The sequence below is a fragment of the Amblyraja radiata genome, chromosome 22, assembly GCF_010909765.2.
Source record: "Amblyraja radiata isolate CabotCenter1 chromosome 22, sAmbRad1.1.pri, whole genome shotgun sequence".
Classification (NCBI taxonomy): domain Eukaryota; kingdom Metazoa; phylum Chordata; class Chondrichthyes; order Rajiformes; family Rajidae; genus Amblyraja; species Amblyraja radiata.
The window spans coordinates 33,694,664-33,716,218 of NC_045977.1; the positions used below are offsets into that span (position 1 = coordinate 33,694,664).

Genomic DNA, 21,555 nt, shown 5'->3' on the forward strand with positions numbered 1-21,555 from the left:
CTAGCTTTGTGTTATCCCACTTTTGCATCGACTAGTGGCAATGCACAGAGGACCAATTAACCTCCAAACCCCATATAGAAACATAGAAAATAGGTGCAGGAGTAGGCCATTCAGCCCGTCAAGTCGGCACTGCCATTAAATATGACCATGGCCGATCATCCAAAATCAGTACCCCGTTCCTGCTTTTTCCCCATATCCCGAGATTCCATTAGCTCTAAGAGCTAAATCTAACTCTCTCTTGAAAACATCCAGTGACTTGGCCTCTACTACCTTCTGTGACATATCTTTGGGAAGTGGGAGACAGCAGAGCACCCAGAGGAAAACAATACGGTCACAGGGAGAGCATGTAAACTCCACAGAGACAGCACCGGTTGTCGAGATCGACTGTGGATCTCTGGTGCTGTGAGGCAACGGCTCTACCAGCTGGTTTAGAAATGCAACTCAACATGACCATAATGATGTGGTAACTAACAGTCAGTTACCACATCACCTTGTATTTGCTGAGATTTTCTCTGAATTTTGTCATTTCTTTTGGCCAGGAAGGAGTTCTACACGAAGAGCTCTCCACGTATCCCGATGAGGTGTTTGAGCCCGCGGAAACTGTTACCGCCAAGGAGATGGAGAGCAACTCTCTGGATCAGACCGATCTAACCGGCAGCGCCTTGGACAAAAGCGAACTCGAGAAAAGTCACCTCATGCTGTAAGTTGCAGCTTTTGTACCAGTCTTAGACAATAGACAATAGGTGCAGGAGTAGGCCATTCGGCCCTTCGAGCTAGCACTGCCATTCAATGTGATCATGGCTGATCATCCACAATCGGTACCCCCTTCCTGCCTTCTCCCCATATCCCCTGACACCACTATTTTCAAGAGCCCTGTCTAGCTCTCTCTTGAAAGTATCCAGAGAACCTGCCTCCGAGGCAGAGAATTGTGACTGCATGAGGGAGAAAGACCAAACCTAACTAATGGAGGCATATGGAACTGCAGATGCAGATATCCTGAGTAAAACACGCAGTGCTGGAGTAACTCAGTGGGCCATGCAGCATCTTTGGAGGAAAAGAGTCTGAAGAAAGGTCTCGACCCGAAACGTCACCTATTCCTTTTCTCCAGAGATGCTGCCTGACTTGCTGAGTTACTTCAGCATTTTGTGTCTATCTCTGGAGGGAATGGATAGTTGATGTTTCAGATTGGGACCTTCAGTCTCTGAAGATGGGTCCTGACAAGAACCATCGCCTATCCCTGTCCTCCAGAGATGCTGCCTGACTTGCTGAGTTACTCCATGAGTTTTAATCCTTACTATTGAGTTGCTGTAGAAATTAACACAGAATGAAAATGATAAATCGCCACTCTACAAATGATAGACAATAGACAATGGGTACAGGAGTAGGCCATTCAGCCCTTCGAGCCAGGACCGCCATTCACTGTGAACATGGCTGATCATCCACAATCAGTACCAACCTTTTCCCCATATCCCTTGACTCCGCTATCTTTAATAGCTTCATCTAAATGATGTAAGACATGAAGGTCTGAAGAAGATGCTGCCTGGCCCACTGAGTTACTCCAGCTTTTTGTGTCCATTTTCATGTCCAGTAAATGTAATGTAAAACGTTAGCGGTGACTCGGAGGGGATAATCGTTGATCCATTGTCTTCTTCAGCCCATTGGGACGAGGGTGGCGGAAGCAGAAAGAAGGAGCCCCTCCTCTGCCCAAGGTACGTTTAAGGCAGGAGGTGGTCAGTGTGAATGGCCAGAGAAGAGGGCAGCGCATCGCAATACCCGTCAAGAAGCTGCTCGCGAAGGAAAAGAGACCCTACGGGCTGGGGATGGTGGGCAAGCTAACGAACCGGACGTACCGCAAGCGAATAGACAGTTACGTGAAGAAACAAATAGACAACATGGACGACCATCGGTAAGGGCCTTCTGGATTGGGTTTGTAAATAGTAATTATCAAAGATTTATAGCGGATTTTAGTGATGATGTAGTTTTGCCTCGTTTCACCAGCTTGTAAATAATGGAACTTTGGTTTAGGTTTGCTTTAGAGATACAGCGCGGAACTCGGCGGCCCTTCAACCCGCCGAGTCCGCTCCGACCAGCGATCCCCGCACATTAACACTACCCTATATGCACTAGGGACAATTTACTTTTATTCCAAGCCAATTAGCCTACAAACTTGTGCGTCTGTGGAGTGTGGGAGGAAACCAAAGATCTTGGAGAAATCCCGCGCAGGTCATGGGGAGAATGTACAAACTCTGTACAGACAGCACCCGTAGTCAGGATCGAACCATGACCGACTATTGTTTCAGCTGACAGTCATTGTTATAGATCCAAGGGTGTATTCCTTGACATTCCTTCTATTTTTTTAGTGCAGATTTTACCTCGGGCATCAGTGTTCTACATTAGTTTTTCCTATTTTCTAATTTTCCATGTAATCCCAGTGACCATTCTCCTAACTTCATTGCTAGTTGTCTTTGTGGTAATGTTGTATATAAGCTAACGGGTTTAGATAGAGAGAGAGAGAGAGCATGGAAACAGGCCCTTCGGCTCATCAGGTCCACGCCCACCATCGACCACCCATTCACGCTAGCTCTGTGTTATTCCACTATCGCATCCACTCCCTACGCACATTAGGTAACCAACCCATGTGGTCACAGAGAGAATGTGCAAACTCCACATAGATCGCACACCCAGTCAGGGTCATCGGGCGTTGTGAGGCAGCAGTTCTTCAAGCATGGACTCAGTGGGCCGAATGGCTTGTTCCCATGCTGTATCGCAAAATTGTAGGTACATTGTAACTAAATTGTTATTTGTTCAACAAACTATTATCAAATAGCTCACGTCAGGGCGGAAGAGATTGAAGTCTCCAAACAGGACGTCTAATCCTCTTCTCTCCTTGGAGCAACATTCCACTGGCTCTTTTCTCCCAATCCCAGCTAATTGACAATAAACTTGACATGACGTAGTATGTCTTTTATTTAGCTGCCGTTTGATGTGAATCATAAGCAAACAAGTATAATCAGCATCTCTTCCCCTGCAAACAATGTACCATTATGGGCTTTATCCTTCCTTTGTCATCTCTTGTCAGCCCTGTTTACCTACCTCATTCTTCCCCCTCCCCCCCTCTACTTTCAGTTTAAATAAGTGTTCACACTGGAAACGGCACCTATTCCTTTTCTCCAGAGATGCTGCCTGACCCGTTGAGTTACTCCAGTACTTTGTGTCTCTTTTTGGAAGACACCAGCATCTCCACTTCCTTCCTACACAAGTATATTGAGGTCCTGCTCTTAAACTCACCCTCCCCGATTCATAAGTTCTAGGAGCAGAATTAGGCCATTCGGCCCATCAAGTCTACTCCCCCATTCAATCATGGCTGATCTATCTTTCCCTCTCAGCACCATTCTCTTGCCTTCTCCCCATAACCCCTGATCCCCTTAAGGGTCTGTCCCACGTAGCAATTTTTTTTGGCGACTGCTGGTGTCATATCAGTGTTGCCAAAAGATTTTGAACATTTTAAAATCAAGCGGCGCCAAAAAAAATGTTGCGACTCTTGAAAAAAACAGTCACGGCGCAAATTTTTTGGTGACCTGATAAGTCAGTCAATGATGCCGAAAAAAATCGGCAAGTGGAACAGGCCCTTTACTAATCAAAAATCTGGCAATCTCCTCCTTAAAAATATCCATTGATTGTCCTCATGTTCATCTACATCCTAGTCTTGTGTTAATTTGATGCGAAGCTAACTTACACATTAGCAATGATGATAAATGTTTAGACTGTTGCTTCAAATCAATGGGTTTATTTACTCACGGCTGTTTCCTTTTCCAGGCCTTTTTTCACGTACTGGGTTACATTTGTGCATATTCTCATCACTATCCTAGCAGTGTGTATCTATGGAATTGCTCCAATAGGATTTTCTCAGCATGAAACAGTAGATTCAGTAAGTAATTGATCATAAACAAAAGAATCCTTTCTTCTCTGGATAATTTAGCAACATAAAATTTAAAAAAAGGCCGGAATTGAAGAGCACTGAACCACAGACTCCAATCACACCGCCCCCTACCTCTTCTGTCTGGTATAATATCTGAGCCATAGGGAGAGGTTGAGCAGGCGAGGACTCTATTCCTTGGAGCGCAGGAGGATGAGGGGTGATCTTATAGAAACATAGAAAATAGGTCCAGGAGTAGGCCCTTCGAGCCAGCACCGCCATTCAAAATGATCATAGCTGATCATCCAAAATCAGTACACCGTTCCTGCTTTCTCCCAATATCCCTTGATTCCGTTAACCCGAAGAGCTATATCTAACTCTCTCTTGAAAACATCCAGTGAATTGGCCTCCACTGCCTTCTGTGGCAGAGAATTCCACAGATTCACAACTCTCTGGATGAAAAGGTTTTTCCTCATCTCAGTCCTAAATAGCCTACATATTATTCTTACACTGTGACCCCTGATTCTCGACTCCCCCAATATCGGGAACATTTTTCCTGGATCTAGCCTGTCCAATCCTTTAAGAATTTTATATGTTTCTATAAGAGACCCTCTCATCCTCTTAAATTCCAGTGAATATAAGCCCAGTCTACCCATTCTTTCATCATATGTCAGTCCCTCCATCCCGGGAATTAACCTGGTGATAGAGGTGTACAAAATAATTAGAGGAATTGATGGGGTTGACACACAGTGCCTATTGCCCCGTGTAGGGGACACAAGAACCAGGGGACAAAGGTTTGCGGGGGGGGGGGGGGGGAGATTTTATAGGAATCTGAGGGGTAACATTCACCACACATAGAGTGGTGAGTGTATGGACTGAGCTGTCGGAGCAGCAGTATTTGCAGCAGATACTATTGTAATGTTTAAGAAACAATTAGACAGGTACATCGATAGGACAGGTTCAGAGGGAAGTGGACCAAGTACAGGCAGGTGGGACTAGTGTAGAGGGGACATTTTGGTCAGTGTGGGCAAGTTAGGCCGAAGGGCCTGTTTCCACGCTATATGACTCTTTGACTCTACATGACTCTAAAATTGGCCTGGTATCCAGATCCAGAAGTACACCCGATTCCATTTTCCTCTTCAAGCCAGGATTGGTGGTATACGTTGTGGTAATCCAGACCTCAGCAGCCTGCTCCCTGTTGCACCCTTTACCTTCGGCTTCTGTTCAACTCGGGGTTAGATCCAGAGAGTCATACAGCACAGAAACAGGCCCTTCAGCCCAACTCATCCATGCTGACCAAGATGTCCCGCATGCCTAGTCCATTTTGGCCCATATATTCCTCTAAAACTGTCCTATCCGTGTACTGGTCCAAAAGGTTATTTCCATTAGTGGGAGAGTCTAGGACCAGAGGTCATAGCCTCAAAATTAAAAGGTGCTCTTTTAGAAAGGAGGTGAGGAGATACTTCTTTAGTCAGCGGGTAGTTAATCTGTGGAACTCATTGCCACAGAGGCCTGTGGAGACCAAGTCAGTGGATATTTTTAAGGCAGAGGTAGACAAATTCTTGATTAGAACGGGTGTCGAGGGTTATGGGGAGAAGGCAGGAAAATGGGATTAGGAAGCAGAGACCAGCCAAGATTGAATGGCAGAGTAGACTCGATGGGCCGAATGGCCTAATTCTACTCCTATAACTTGTGAACTTGTGACCAATCGGGTTTTCCTGCGCCTTTGGTCTTCTCCTGGGTGTGTGTATGGAACAAGCTGCCAGATGAGGTAGTTGAGACTGGGACTATCCCAACGTTTAAGAAACAGTTAGACAGGTACAAGGATAGGAGGACAGGTTTGGAGGGATGTGGACCAAGCGCAGGCAGGTGGGACTAATGTAGATGGGACATGTGTGGGCAAGTTGGGCCTGTTTCCACACTGTATCACTCTATGACACTTGTGGTTCTGCGCCACATCTTCCCCACACAAACGTGTGGATCAGCCTCGGTGGTGGAAAGTTGCCGGGTCCATGGATTCTCTCCCTTTACCCACTCCACAGCAACGCCGCCGTTGAAGACCGTCCATGTCTCCACCCGTCTTTTGTCACTGTTAGTTCTAGTTCTTGGCTTGGTTTTACTGTACGTCCATTTTGTGTGTGGAGTCCATTGTTTTATTTTCCTTTCTCCAGATTTTACGAAATAAAGGTGTCTATGAAAATGTTAAATTTGTGCAGCAAGAAAACTTCTGGATTGGACCAAACTCTGTAAGTGAGTTTGAATTCTGCTCAAGCTTTTAATTTAATTTCTGTATGGTGTGATGGAATAGTAGAGTGTCAGTTAATGAGAAATAAGCACATTCTTTGAGTTTATTCTAAGTGTACTAATTTTTTGCCTTATGTCTTTGAATTTTCCTTTTTCTGGTGCAATCATGTATTTGATTACATTTGCTTATCACTATTCTCGTAGTGTGTACCTATGGTATACACACTGCTTGGCAAACACTAGGTGGCCGATTAGGAAGAGGGGAGATGCAACGAGACCTAGGTGTCATGGTACACCAGTCATTGAAAGTAGGCATGCAGGTGCAGCAGGCAGTGAAAAAAGCGAATGGTATGTTAGCATTCATAGCAAAAGGATTCGAGTATAGGAGCAGGGAGGTTCTACTGCAGTTGTACAGGGTCTTGGTGAGACCACACCTGGAATATTGTGTACAGTTTTGGTCTCCAAATCTGAGGAAAGACATTCTTGCCTTAGAGGGAGTACAGAGAAGGTTCACCAGACTGATTCCTGGGATGTCAGGACTTTCATAAGAAGAAAGACTGGATAGACTCGGCTTGTACTCGCTAGAATTTAGAAGATTGAGGGGGGATCTTATAGAAACATACAAAATTCTTAGGGGGTTGGACAGGCTAGATGCAGGAAGATTGTTCCCGATGTTGGGGAAGTCCAGGACAAGGGGTCACAGTTTAAGGATAAGGGGGAAATCCTTTAGGACCGAGATGAGAAAAACATTTTTCACGCAGAGAGTGGTGAGTCTCTGGAACTCTCTGCCACAGAAGGTAGTTGAGGCCAGTTCATTGGCTATATTTAAGAGGGAGTAAGATGTGGCCCTTGTGGCTAAAGGGATCAGGGGGTAAGGAGAGAAGGCAGGTACAGGATACTGAGTTGGATGATCAGCCATGATCATATTGAATGGCGGTGCAGGCTCGAAGGGCCGAATGGCCTACACCTGCACCTATTTTCTATGTTTTTATGTTTCTGTGAGAAGACCAGCTTTGAAATGCAGCTGGTTTTGAAGAAACAGTCCTTCCTAGCTGCCTGTCTTATGAACTAAAACTTGCAAAATGTCTGGAGCTAAACTTTCGCCATAGTTCCTCTACTTGAAGATGGACTCAAAATGCTGGAGTAACGCAGCGGGACAGTTTCTCTTCCTTCTCCCCCCCCCCCCCCCCCCCCCCCCATCCACGCCCAGTCCCTCTGGGCTTAGCTGTTGCAAAATCCACAACCCAGTGATCTCCCATCATCTGTGACCATCATCAGGGAACAAAACCCAACTCCTCCTAATCTCTCCTTGTAGTTCATCCACTCTTCAGAGAACAATCTTATTGTGTAAGAAGGAACTGCAGATGCTGGTTTAAACCGAAGATAGACATATAAAGCTGGATTAACTCAGCAGGACAGGCAGCATCTCTGGAGAGAAGGAATGGGTGATGCTTTGGGTCGAGACCCTTCTTTTGTCCGTGCGTTAACCATCAAACACAAAGAATATTACAAATCTCTCTTTTGTAAAGTAAAATAAATACATGTTGAATGTTATAGTCATCTGACTAAGAAGCATTTTTCATAGTATGCTTACAAAACTTGAAGATTTAATGGAATGCTCCAGATTATTTTTCCCAAGGACCTATTTTAAATTGGTAGTCCTGAGTTCCACACTTGTAACCTCTCCAATTCTCTTTGTACTGAATTCAAGGACTATTTATGATATGTACAAGGTCACAAAGTTCTGGAGTAAATCAACGGGTCAGGCAACATCTATGGAGAACATAGATGGGTGACGTTTCAGTCCTAACCCCAAATGTCATCTCTCCATGTTCTCCAGAGATAATGCCAGACCTGCTGTGTTGCTCGAGCGCTCGTTGTCCTTTCGAGTAAGCCGACCTCCGAAGCTCCTTCTTTGTCTGTTCCTTATTTCTGGTGTGTTCTTCCTGTCGCAGGAGTCTTTAATCCACCTTGGAGCAAAGTTCTCTCCGTGCATGAGGCAGGACTCGCAAGTGCACAGTTTAATTACGCAGAAGAGGCAAGAGGAGAATAAATCGGCGTGCTGCGTGAGAAACGACAAGTCAGGGTGCGTTCAAACCTCAGAGAAAGATTGCTCGGTAGGTGAATGTTTCCCAGAAAAAAATTATATTTAAAAGCAGGAGGGTAAGAATGCACAATGCTGCTTCTTTACTGGTTAAGACGGTATTTTAGTTGTTTTCCTGAAGAATGCCAGCATAAGTTCTACCAGAAGGACACAAAGTGTTGGAGGAACTCAGCAGGTCAGGCAGCATCTCTGGAGAACGTGGGTAGGTGACGTTTTGGTTCAAGATCCTTCATACTCAACCCGAAGCGTCACATAACCATATTCTCCAGAGATGCTGACCTGAGTTATTCCAGCACTATGTGTCTCTTTGTGTATTAGCCTGCATCTGCATAGTTCCTTGTTTCTACTTAAGTCTTACCAGCGGGGGTCAGTGAGATGTGTGAATGTCCAATCGGGCAATGCCAGACCAGGAAGGGTCCTGAATCCCTTTAGACAATGATGATTGACCCATTGCACAGTATTTCAAGATAAAAATCCAGTCTGAATGTGCACTGTGTGGGTATCTGTAAATTAGTTGGGAGGGGGAGAGAGGGAGGGGGGGAGAGGGGGAGAGTCATGAAGTTGCCATTATAATTGGCGTACAACGTAAATATTGTAATCTGGTGTGGAAGCTGCTTTCAACGCATTCACATTTATCAATTGTATCAAATAATATCGAGATACAAGGAACTGCAGATGCTGGTTAACAAAAAAAGACAAAGTGCTGGAGAAACTCAGCAGGTGAGGCTGAAGAAGGCTCCTGACCCAAAACATAAACTATACGCACTCCAGCGATGCTGCCTGACCTGCTGAGTTACTCCAGCACTTTGTCTTATTTTTTCCAAATGATATTGACATTGACTTGCTATTTCAGTTCCAGAATAGTATTTTGAGGGAGGATATTATATATGTGGGTGTTATAATCTTCATTTCATATTTGTTAATGAGCTGAAGGTGAGGTTGCCCTAGCAATATAACATTCTTAATGAGTGTGTGTGACGTCACTGTCCTTGTGGTGTATCCTTAGCAATGGTTACAGAGGAGGTATCAAGCACTGTTGTCAAGACAGATGCAGCTGGGCTGTGTATCACACATGTAGATTATAGTTCTAGAAATGCAGCGTGGAAACGGGCCCTTCGGCCCTCCGAGTTCTATCCTACCCACTACGGACGATTTACAGAAGTCGGTTAGCCTACAAACCTGCACGTCTTTGGAGTGTGGGAGGAAACCGGAGCACCTGGAGAAAGCCCACGAGGTCATGGTGTGAACGTACAAACTCTGTACAGACAGCATCCGTAGTCGGGATCGAACCCCGGTCTCTGGCGCTGTGGGGCAGCTACCACACTGCTCCGTTACTGTGCCGCCAAAACTCAATGTGATCACACTGTAATAAAGGGAGCGTTCTCCCGTTGACCTTATTAATACTTTGGATGGTTGCAAGACATGCACTAATGGGATCTATGGCCTCTTGCAGTCAAGGCTCGCTGTCTGGGTAAAGTGGCCGCATCACACTAGTGCTCCATTACTGGGCGACGGGACTCCCCGCAGTCACGGCTCGGTGTGCCATCAGGATCCCAGGTAATTATGACGTGATAAGAAAATACTGCTGTTTGCATGACAGTGCAGAGCTTGAAGGCTTATGCCCCTGTCCCACTTAGGAAACCTGAACGGAAACCTCTGGAGACTTTGCGCCCCACCCAAGGTTTCCGTGCGGTTCCCGGAGGTTGCAGGTGGTTGCCGGAGGTTGCAGGTGGTTGAAGCAGGTAGGGAGACTGACAAAAACCTCCGGGAACCGCACGGAAACCTTGGGTGGGGCGCAAAGTCTCCAGAGGTTTCCGTTCAGGTTTCCTAAGTGGGACATGGGCATAACAAGGTATTAAAGGAGTGTGTAACAAAGTTTCGCAGAAGAAGGCCACATTTAGAGTATTGTGTTCAGTTGTGGTCACCATGTTACAGGATAGATGTTGTCAAGCTTGAAAGGGTTCAGAGAAGATTTACCAGGATGTTGCTAGAATTCAAGGGGCTGAGGTATAGGGAGAAGTTGAGCGGGCTCAACCTTTATTCCTTGGAGTGCAGGAGGATGAGGGGGTGATCTTTTTGAGGTGTACAAAATCATGAGAGCAATAGATCGGGTAAACGATCTTGGACTTTTGCCCAGTATATAGGGAATCGAGAACCAAAGGGCATTGGTTTAAGTTGAGGAAGGGAAAAATTTAATGGGAATTTGAGGAATTTAACATTTGTACACAAAGGGTGGTCAGTGGATGGAACAAGCTGCCAGCGGAGGTAGTTGAAGGTGCTATCGCAACATTTGAGAAACATTTAGACTGGTACATGGATAGGATGGGATTGGAGGGATATGGACCAAATGTGTAGATGGGGCATGTTGGATGGCGTGGGCAAGTTGGGTCATAGGGCCCGTTTCCACACTATATGACTCTATGACTTTAAGGATGTCCCTGTCAGCCATCTGTGCTCCCTCTAGAATGACAAAGAAACACCAACCTCCAGCATCATTCACCTCCACTCATTGCCAAGGCCGTGGCCATGGTGGCTCAAGGCTGTAAACTCTATGCCTGCATTTTAAGGTGGATGGCCATTTTTTAAATGTCTTGGTTTCCTTTAGAGGTCTAGTTAGTTCCCACCACACCACACTTTGACCCACCTGGTGCATGCTACTCCATGAACAAGTCTATGTACGATCCTGCAGAGATGCACTGAATCCCATCAGAGGCAGACCTGACCTCACGGCTCCATAAATCTCTTGCCCTGCTCTGATAATATTTGACGTGGAAACATCGAACATAGGCGCAGGATTAGGCCATTCGGCCCTTCGAACCAGCATCGCCATTCGAAATGATCATGGAGGAATCATCCAAAATCAGTATGATTTTCTCCTGCTTTCTCCTCGTATCCCTTGATTCCTTTGGCCTCCACTGCCTTCTGTGGCAGAGAATTCCACAGATTCACAACTCTCTGGGTGAAAAGGCAGGAGGTTACTTCAACCATAACAAGACGCGTCTAAACTTCAGCTCTATCCCTGGTTCTCCCTCTGGAATTCCCTGTGCTACCTCTCAAGGAACCAGCAGAACACTTGTGCACGCACCAACGTTCTTTATCTCAACCTATTGCTGTTTTCCTTCCAATCACTATGGTCTACGTTGTCCAATTGTAGAACGCCTCTCAGAAGATGCGCCCTTTTCTTTGGACTGAGCTCCAATGTCAAATCTAACAACAAGGTTCTGTGATGTATTGGTTCTGCGTTCTTTGAAAATAATTGGTTACAAATTATTCTTCACCCACAGCTCCAACTTAGCAGCTTGCATCAAATAACGGCAACAAATGAGTTAAAGACCTGAGACTCGACACAAACAGCTGGAATAAGTCAGCGGGTTAGGCAGCATCTCTGGAGAAAATGGGTGGGTGACGTCTTGAGTCAGGACCCTTCTTCAGACTGCTTTGTTCTGGTCTTTTCTAACCTCCAGTTCCCTCCCCCTATTTTCAATCCAAAAAAGGGTTCCGACCCAAAACATCACCCTTCCTTCCCCCCCCCCCCCCCCACCACCCCCCCAGAAATGCTGCCTGACCCGCTAAGTTATTGCAGCATCTTGTGTCTATTTTCGCTATAAAGCGGCATCTGCAGTTCCTTCCGACAGATCTAAGAATTCTTTAATTCCGTGCATCAGGATCACTGGGGATAAGTCTCTGTTTAAGTTGCCCTCAGTCACTGACGCAATCCACCATCTCAAATGCCGCTGCATAATGTTGCAAAGGTTCATTGTGTAGAAGGAAGGATACTTCAGTTCTCTGAGATGGGAATGAAGCATTGTTCACACTTTGGTTAATTTAGTTCAAGCATGCAGCGTGGAAATGGGCCCTACGCGTGGAAATGGCCCCATCAAATCCGCGCCGACCGACAATTACCCATGTATTAGTTTCATCCGACACGCTCGGGCCAATTTACAGAAGCCAATTAACCTACACATCCGCGCGTCTTTGGTGTGTGGGAGGAAACCGGAGAAAGTGAATGGAGTCACGGGGAGAACGTACAAACTCCGTATCGACAGCACCCGAAGTCCATGCACTGCTCCCAATATGCAGCATCATACTGGAAGGGTGATATTTGTTTCAGTATACTTTAACAATTGCTTCCTTTGTCTTATTCTTTCTTTAGGGTTTGTGTTGAACCTGCCTCTGTTGCCCCTCATGTGTGGCCTGATGACATCACCAAATGGCAGGTAAGGACTCATGTCAGAATGTTCCCATAATTGTGGTGGATACCTTCTCAATGTGCTCATGTTCCTCTTCATTGTGATCTAGGTGTTACCGGGCTACTCCCATTATCTAACCATCGTCTTTTACAAAGGTTACTGATGATGGTTATAAGGTGGGCCGTGGGTTTTGTGATGATCTGAAGTAGGGTTGCCAACTTTCTCGTTCCCAAATCAGGGACAAAGGGTCAAAATACGGGACAAATTCCCGACGGCAATTCGTTGACCGACTCGACCATGGCTGGGTGAATGATGAGTTGGCCCGGGTGCTGGACTGCACGCAAAGTCCAGCCAGCGGGCCAGCTGTAGAGTTTTGGCCCACGCCGCACGCAAAGTCCGGCACCCCATCCAACTCATGAACTAATGATCGGTCATGAGAAGGAGGGGTGGTGGTGTCAGCGGTAAGCGATGGTCCGATGATCGTACAGCTGGCCGGGCTGCCGACTGACGGGGCCTCGGGCGAGGTGCTGCTGCTGCACTCCATGGGCTGCACTATGTTGGGACTGGTGAGGCGGGGCCAGACTCGGCACTCCGACCCGACAGTCCCCTCGACCCGAATAGTAGCCATCAAATGCGGGATCAGGGAGGTCCCGTATTGGGCAAACCAATATACGGGATGCCCCGGCTAATACGGGATAGTTGACAACCCTAGTCTAAAGTGACCAGGCGATGATTCCAGTCCCATGGAATGGCACACCCCAGCCAGGGCATGTTCTTTAAAGGTTCAAGATCAAGCACCGTCTGGGTCTTCGAACGTTTCTAACTTTATTCTGTCTTTCAGATTTGCACTAAAAGTACTGCTGGAAACCACACTAACCTTCCACACTTGGATTGTGTCATGACTGGCCGGCCCTGCTGTATCGGCACAAAGGGGAGGTGAGTGTGAACCCAGTCACATCACCGATGCCTGGACGCGGAAACCCAATATCATCGGCATTTATCTTTTATTAAAACACTCGCTTGGTATAATTCTGGTTGGGAAGAATATTGCAGGTCCACCACCGATTTTCCGGCAACTGGTGATCCGACCGGCACCTCCTTTATTTAATCCAGACAAGATTATGAGGGTGCACTTGGAATCCAACCCAGAGGTCACTCCAAAAATATGTCGCCTATTTCTGGGTGAGACGGCCAATCTCAACCTCATCGGGACTTTTGCGGCTGATCAGCGGGTCGGATTGCACCCCCTGTGGCCGGGACTCCGGAACTCCGACCCAGCCTGAGCCGGCTAGATCCATTCCCATAGCCGGTTTCCGAGTCCAACTTTGCAGGCCGGTATCTCGGCCCCTCGGTGGCCTGGGCGGACCGTCCCAGTACCGTTTACTCCTTTCGGAGGCCATGACGTCTGTTGGTCCGGAGAAATGGATAATCCAGGAAGCTCTGGAACCAAAGATGCCGGAAAATCAGTGGGTGGTCTTAAGTACATTTTGTCATATTTTGACATTGAGATTTTTCTTGCAGATGTGAGATTACATCAAGAGAATATTGCGAGTTCATGCAAGGTTATTTCCATGAAGAAGCCACTCTCTGCTCTCAGGTCTGTATCTACAATGAATTCCTGGCTTTTGTTTAGTTTAGAGATACAGCGTGGAAACTGGCCCTTCGGCCCACTGGGTCCGCATTGACCAGCGATCCCTGCACACTAACACTATCCTACACACACTAGGGACAATTTACAATGATACCAAGCCAATTAACCTACAAACCTGTACGTCTTTAGAGTGTGGGAGGAAGCTGGAAATTTCGGAGAAAACTCACGCAGAACGTACAAACTCCACACAGACAGCACCCGTAGTCAGGATCGAACCTGGGTCTCTGGCGCTGTAAGGCAGCAACTCTACCGCTGTAGGAAGCGTTTCCGTGCCGTATCTCTCAACTAACCTAATCTAAATATATGTAATCATTTTTATTAAAGTTGCTTTATTTTATTGTCATTGGACTGGTGATCAGTGCCAACTTTCATTTTATTGGATTGATAATTTTCATTGTTTCTTGAAGACCTACAGTTATTTCACACAAAGGGTGGTAGGAGGTAGTTGAGGCAGGGACTATCCCAACATTTAAGAAATGGTTAGATAGGTACATGGATAGGACGGGTTTGGGGAATATTGTCCAAACGCGGGCAGGTGGGACGTGCAGGTGGGACATGTTGGCTGGTGAGGGCAAGATGGGCCGAAGGACCTGTTTCCACACTGTATCACTCTATGATTCTATGATATATAGGTCATTTTTTTCACCCTTCCTATCAAGCTTGCCTGGTCTAATCTGGTGTGGAGATAAATTTGGACTGAAAAAGCCCAAACTGATCAAAATCTCCCATCAGTGTTAATGCTGGTGGCTCTGTGCTGCACGTTACCTTGGCAAGCTCACCAGCATAATCAAGAACCAGTCTCATTCCGGACACTCCCTCTTTTCCCCTCTCCCATCAGGAACATTTTACAGTGTGTGAAAACGCACACTTTCTGATTCGGGGACAGTTTCTTCCTGGCTGTTATCAGGCAACTGAACCATCCTAGTTTCAACTGGAGGACAGTCCTGACCTTCTATCTACCTCATTGGAGATCCTCGGACTATCTTTAATCAGATTTTACTGGACTCTGCCTTGCACTAAACGTTATTCCCTTTATCCTGTACCTGTATACTGTGGACGGATTGATTGTAAACATGTAAAGTCTTTTCACTGACTAGATAGCACGCAGCAACAAAAACCTTCCCTGTACCTCGGTACACATGACAATAAACTAAACTAAACCTGTTTCAGGTTTCAAGCCCACTTTAAATATACGGTAAGGTTTGCAAACACTACACAATCAAGGACCCAACCTTGGTGGCGTGTCCAATATCTCTGTGATGGTCTGAGCTGACTATTGCACATGTCCTTAATGTGCAGCCTGGAATTAATCTTGCGGTAGACAGAAATAAATCCAAATCTTTAAGCTACTTTGTTTAATAGACAAACAAGCATACAGAGCAACAGTTGTACTGGTCTTTCTCACTTGGTTAACTTCACTTCCCACTTTCTTTACAAGAAAAGAGAAAAAATAAAGCAGTAGACCAAACCCCACGGTCAGTGCTGGTAAAGTTATTTCGATAGTTTTGATTTTGACTGAATTTGACATAAATAAAACACTGGCAGTGGTGCAGCGGGTAGAGCTACTGCCCTACAGCGCCGGAGACTTGGGTTCGATCCTGACTACGGATGCTAGTCTGTACAGAGTCTGTACGTTCTCCCCGTGACCTGCGTGGGTTGTCTCCGAGAACTTCGGTTTCCTCCCGCACTCCAAACACGTACAGGTTTGTAGGTAAATTGGCTTGGTATGAATGTAAAACTGTCCCTAGTGTGTGCAGGGTGGTGTGAATGTGTGGGGATCGCTGGTCGCTGCGGACTTGGTGGGCCTGTTTCCACACTGTCTCTAAACTAAAACTAAACACATTACATCATAAGATGAATTTCCTCCTTAGTTCTGATCTAATTGATGCAAAGGAAGAGGTTTTCGCTAGTCGTTAGGCTGATCTAATGATAACGCAGGATATTTGACCCTTCCAATCCATGCTGACACCTGGGGAGCAATCCCACTAGCTCTATTTTGGGGGTAGACCAGCATCTGCAGTTGCTTGTGTCTCCATTAGTTCAATCGCTCCTCTTGTTTCCCGGTCCCCTGCAGCTTGTTCAGTCTCAACAGGCAAACTCCACTCAGTCAGTGCCCAAGGTCAGCATTGAATTGTGTCTTTGGAGTTGTGAGAGAGAAGCACTAACTGTGCCGCTCCCTTGATCAGTAAGTAAAGGGTGGGCAGTTAAGCCGCTGAAGTGGGGGGGAGAACATTTATTACCCACCAGCTCCTGCAATGGTGGCTGAGCCAACGGGAGAGCAAAAATGAGGCCCTTCTGCCCTGGTTTTTCTCCTAGTTCTTTTTCTTGTCATTGAACAGTAACGTAGCTATGCCTGAGGAGTGTTTTATGTGGTGTGCGACCACATTATGTTACTGCTAATTTACCGTAGCTGAGAGTACTGTATCCTTGTTTTTACAGGTGCCCTGTATGGATGATGTATGTGGACTTCTACCATTCCTTAACCCTGAAGTGCCTGATCAGTTTTACAGACTCTGGCTTTCACTCTTTCTACACGCAGGGTAGGTGCTTTGAATGTTTCGAATCACAGCTCTACATTGCTGTTACTTCATTCTGCACTGTAGTTTTGTAAAAAAGGCAAAGTTATTGGTGAAAGGCTGCAATCTAAAGCTGCAATTGACTGTTCATGGAGTATAATATTTTTAGCTTTGGAAGGTATTTCACTCTATCCCCAGAGATGTGCTTTGTATGCAAGGGCAATGTCAATGTCCATTCAGAACTCTGTTTTGAATTAAGTAGCTTCTTCGAGCGTAGTCGTGAATCTTTAGAGACACAGCGGGGAAGCGGGCACTCCGGCCCACCGAGTCCGTGCCGACCATTGATCCCCGCGCACTTAACGCTATCCTAAAACTCTAGGAATAATTTGCAATTTTACCAAGCCAATTAGCCTACACACCTGTACGCCTTTTGGAGTGTGGGAGGAAACCGGAGCACCCAGAGAAAACCCACGCAGGTCATGGGGAGAATGTACTGTACAAACTCCGTACAGTCAGCACCCGTAGTCGGGATCGAACCCGGGTCTCTGGAGCTGTAAGGCAGCAACTCTACTGCTGTGCTGCCCGCTGTATGCCTGCTGTAGGACTGGAGTCGGATGGAGACCAGTCTGCGGTGGATATTCCTTCCCCTGAAAGTGTACAATTGACTTGTTGCTCTTTGTGACTTTCTGGTCATTTCACCAGTTGCCGAGTATATTTTATTAGCTGCATTTCTATTCTGCAGTTTTGATATTTGAATATATCTCTAGCCCAATAATCAATATCTCTGGATCACTGTCCTAGTTAAAGTAACCACATGCTACTAGGTTGCATGAACCTGAAGGAGGTTAAGAAATGATGGGTTTATTAAACATATAGTTTAAACATAAACATTAATCAAGGACACATCGACTGTTATAAGGATGGAAATCTCATGCCCGATCAGTTCCAATTCCTATCCTTGTATTCTTCCTGTCCTTCTCCTAAACCTCCTGCAGTCCTTTTGAGAGCGTCCCTTCAATTGTGGCCTCCTGGTTATCCATGCTGCTTCCTTTCAATGTTGTTGATAGCAGTGTCTTGTGTTCTGCCCCCTTGCTTTCCTTCATCAAGCCATGACCATGTGGCCCAACATCAAGATATATTGTCACATACATAAGCATAAGGTACAGCCACAATGAATATGTAGCATGCAGCATCATCATAGATACATAGACTCAGTTACAAACTTAAATTGGGGGCAACACGGTGACACAGTGGTGCAGCTGTTGCCTTACAGCGCCCGAGACCCAGGTTCGATCCTGACTACGGGTGATGGCTGCACGCAGTTTACACGTTCTCCCTGTGAGCGTGTGGGTTTGCTCCGGGTGCTCTGGTATCCTCCCACATTCCAAAGACGTGTAGGTTTGTAGGCTAATTGGCTTCTGTCACTGTAAATGGTCCTTGGTGTGTAGGATAATGTCAGTGTACGGGGTGATCGATGGTCGGGGCAATACAGCTGTTTCCACTCTGTATCTCCAAATGTTTCCAAATCGGCATTCCGGTTTAGTTTAGCGATTAGTTTAGAAATGCAGTGCGGGACCAGGCCCTTCAGCCCACCAGCGATCCCCCCGCACACTAACACTATCCTACACACACGAGGGTCAATGTACTGTTACACCAAGCCAATTAACCTACAAACCTATGCTTCTTTGGAGTGTGGGAGGAAACTGGAGATGCCAGACAAAAATCCATCCAGGTCACGGGGAGAACGTACAAGCTCCGTACAAACAAGCACCCATAGTCAGGATGGAAGCCGGGTCTCAGGCGCTGGAACTCTGCTGCTGCGCTCCCTCGGTTGCCGGTTGTCCGGCTCTCAGTTTACACAAGCAGAATTTGCTGTAACTGAATGTAAAGCGAAAGGTGCGATCCAGGAGTTCGAGGGTAAAGTGCGTTCCTTGGTCTTGCACCTCAATGCCTCTCCTTGGCAGGAGTTTGAAGCTGAGCGAGCCAGTTGCAACCTAAGCATCATGTTTGCTCCTGAGTCTACTATTGCACCATATGCCACACCTTTCCAAGACACTTATTTCCACCTTTCGTTACCTTGTCAACCCCGTGCCTGCCTCAGCTCGTCAGTCTGGAAATCCCATCCACACCTTTATTATCAACAGTATGGATTATTCCACCACACCTCTGAGATATCATTAAAGTAGTTTTTAAAATATCAAAAAAATTAAAGTTGAATATAGAGCGATGAAAATTGCTCGTGTGTTCATTCCTTTAACACTGAGAATAAAATTAAATTGGAGAAATGGTACCATAAACAGTGGAGAATTGCTGATAGCATATGGGCTCAATGTTATTACGGTCTTATTTGTCATGGAGGAGACAAAGCCTATTTTGGGTTTAGATGGATTATTGTCACGTGTACCGAGGTACAATGAAAAGCTTTGTTTTGCATGCTATCTGATCAGGTCAGATAGTGCCATGCATGAATACAATCAAATTGAGCTTGAGTTCAATAGGTAGAGCAAAGGGGAAGATACAGAGTGCAGAATGTAGTTCTCAGCATTGTAACGCATCAGATCCAGAGACAATTTGGAGACCCTCTGACTATCTCTAATCGGACTTTACTGGACTATATCTTGCACTAAACGTTATTCCCTGTATCATGTATCTGTACACAGTGGACGGCTGAATTGTAATCATGTATTGTCTTTCCGCTGGTAGACAAAAGTGCTGGAGAAACTCAGCGGGTGCAGCAGCATCTATGCAGCGAAGGAAATCGGCAACGTTTTGGGCCGAAACCCTTCTTCAGACTCGCATTGTATTTGTCTTTCCGCTGACTGGTTAGCACGCAACATAAGCTTTTCACTGTACCTCGGTACGCGTGACAATAAACTTATCTAAACAATCCATATGCATAGGAGGGTCTGAAGAAGGGTCTCGACCCGAAGTGTCACCCATTCCTTCTATCCAGAGATGCTACCTGTCTGGCCGAGTTACTCCAGCATTTTGGGTCTATCTTCGGTCTAAACAATCTATGGACAGATTTGTTCTGGCAACTGTAACGAGAAAGCAAATATAATATTCACAGCATTTCTGCCACATGGTTGTGTAAACTGAAAGTAAATAAAACCCAGGGGCTAGATCACTGTCATTCCAGACCTCTCTGGCCTTATCACAAACTATCGAGATAATCCTGGGGTGGTCAGTGACGTGAAACTTTCACAGAGAGTGGGTCTAATTGTCATCTTCAACCCGGCTATTAATTCCTGCATTTCTTCATCAGCTTCACCTGCACGTGTCTGCACACCCACAAGTAAAATCAGCTTTGCACAGCTTATGGCAAGGTAAACCTCTTTGGTAAATGGAAAAGCAACACTAAATCTAGCAGCGCTCCAGTTACTTTCTATTCAGCTGCCCTGTGCGGCTCTAGCTAAAGAAACATAGACATAGAAACATAGAAAATAGCTGCAGGAGTAGACCGTTCAGCCCTTCGGCCCTTCGAGCCAGCACTACCATTCAATATAATCATGTCTGATCATCCAAAATCAGTACCCCGTCCCTGCTTTCTCCCCATGTCCCTTGTTTCCGTTAGCCCCAAGAGCTGTATCTAACTCGCTCTTGAGTATCATAATATCTTCCACTCACCCTTTCACTGTCTAATGGGATATTTTGGTTACAGGGACCTGAAAATAAATGCAGGCTTGTAATCAGTTTTCATTTCGAAGGGAAAAATAAGTTTGAAGTTTAATTAAGCCTTCTCCCAAGAGTTGGGTGTTAAGTGTTTTCTAACAGTAGAATTGTTGTGTGAGGGATTTGCTTATGAAAGGAAGAAAAGAATAGATAGTTATTTTATTCTGATCGTTACGGAGTTCTCATCGTGTAATGCACTCAAAAGTTAGTAGCACGGATCCTACTTCTGAACTACACGTGGACGGTTGCTGGGAGAATATTTGAATGAGGCAAATAAATAGAAAATATTTGATTCGGTAATTAATTTCATACAAATTGGCGCCACACTTATTGCATCAATGGCTGACCTAGAACCCTTGGCTTACATCCTATCGCACAGAAACGTTTAATGCGCTTGTAATCCAATTATTAATTATCCCTATTTAAAGAATGCTAATCTGTCATGGAAAATAATTTGAGCAAAATACTGTCCAGTTCTAAAACTTTGAAGTTTAGGATTAATTTTAACGCAAAATTCCCCTGAAAACCAGATATCAAAGTCAAAACTAAAGCCAGGGATTGATTTCAGACAATAGGATTTTATCGCCACTGTTGCTATGTGATGAGCTATGTGTTTCCACCGTTTCTTGTTTTTAATTGAGCAGGATTTGATTTAATTTGAGGTTGACGTTGCTTTTGACAGTCGACCACAGTTTAGTTGTTTTTAGTTTAATTTATTTTGACGTGGACCGAGGTACAGTGAAAAGCTTTTGCCTCATGCTAACCAGTCAGCAGATACATGATTACAATAGATTCATTTACAGTGTACAGATACATGATGAGGGAATAACGTTTAGTGCAAGGTAAAGCCAGCAAAGTCCAATCAAACATGGTCCGAGGGTCATCAAAGAAATAGATAGTAGTTCAGCACTGCTCTCTGTGGTAGGATGGTTCAGTTGCCACACCATGCCCGCCCCATTCTAATAACTGTCGAACATGGTAGCGGGCCAAGGGCTGATGCAGATAGCAGACATCTCCAGGGATCCAGGGTCGTTTCTGACCTCGGTTGTCGAAGTTTGCTCATTATTCTCCCTTTGAATATCTGCTGGCTGTACCAATTTCCTCCCACATCCCAAAGTTGTGCTGGAAGGTTAATTAACAAGCCTGAAATTATTTCCTTGGTGTAGGCAAATGACAAACTAATCAAAAGGGAGTTGATGGTTCTGTGAGACAAAATGGGTTGCATGGTTCTGGGAAAGTAAGGTGAGGGGCAATATGATAAC

At 45.7% G+C, this 21,555-nt stretch overlaps 1 protein-coding gene across 5 annotated transcripts in view; it reads left to right on the top strand.

The window, feature by feature from the left end:
- The window catches only part of rhbdf1 (rhomboid 5 homolog 1), a 150,769-nt gene that overhangs the window by 123,943 nt on the left and 5,271 nt on the right, over positions 1-21,555 (top strand). For 4 of the 5 annotated variants that reach the window (XM_033040988.1, XM_033040987.1, XM_033040990.1 and 1 more), the window contains 10 exons: positions 540-700; positions 1,655-1,906; positions 3,817-3,928; positions 6,088-6,162; positions 8,116-8,277; positions 9,718-9,821; positions 12,418-12,481; positions 13,296-13,390; positions 13,976-14,051; positions 16,545-16,645. In XM_033040988.1, the coding sequence (XP_032896879.1) occupies positions 540-700; positions 1,655-1,906; positions 3,817-3,928; positions 6,088-6,162; positions 8,116-8,277; positions 9,718-9,821; positions 12,418-12,481; positions 13,296-13,390; positions 13,976-14,051; positions 16,545-16,645 (1,202 nt within the window). The remainder of the gene's footprint in view (positions 1-539; positions 701-1,654; positions 1,907-3,816; positions 3,929-6,087; positions 6,163-8,115; positions 8,278-9,717; positions 9,822-12,417; positions 12,482-13,295; positions 13,391-13,975; positions 14,052-16,544; positions 16,646-21,555) is intronic. The other variant, XM_033040989.1, reaches the window with a different exon arrangement.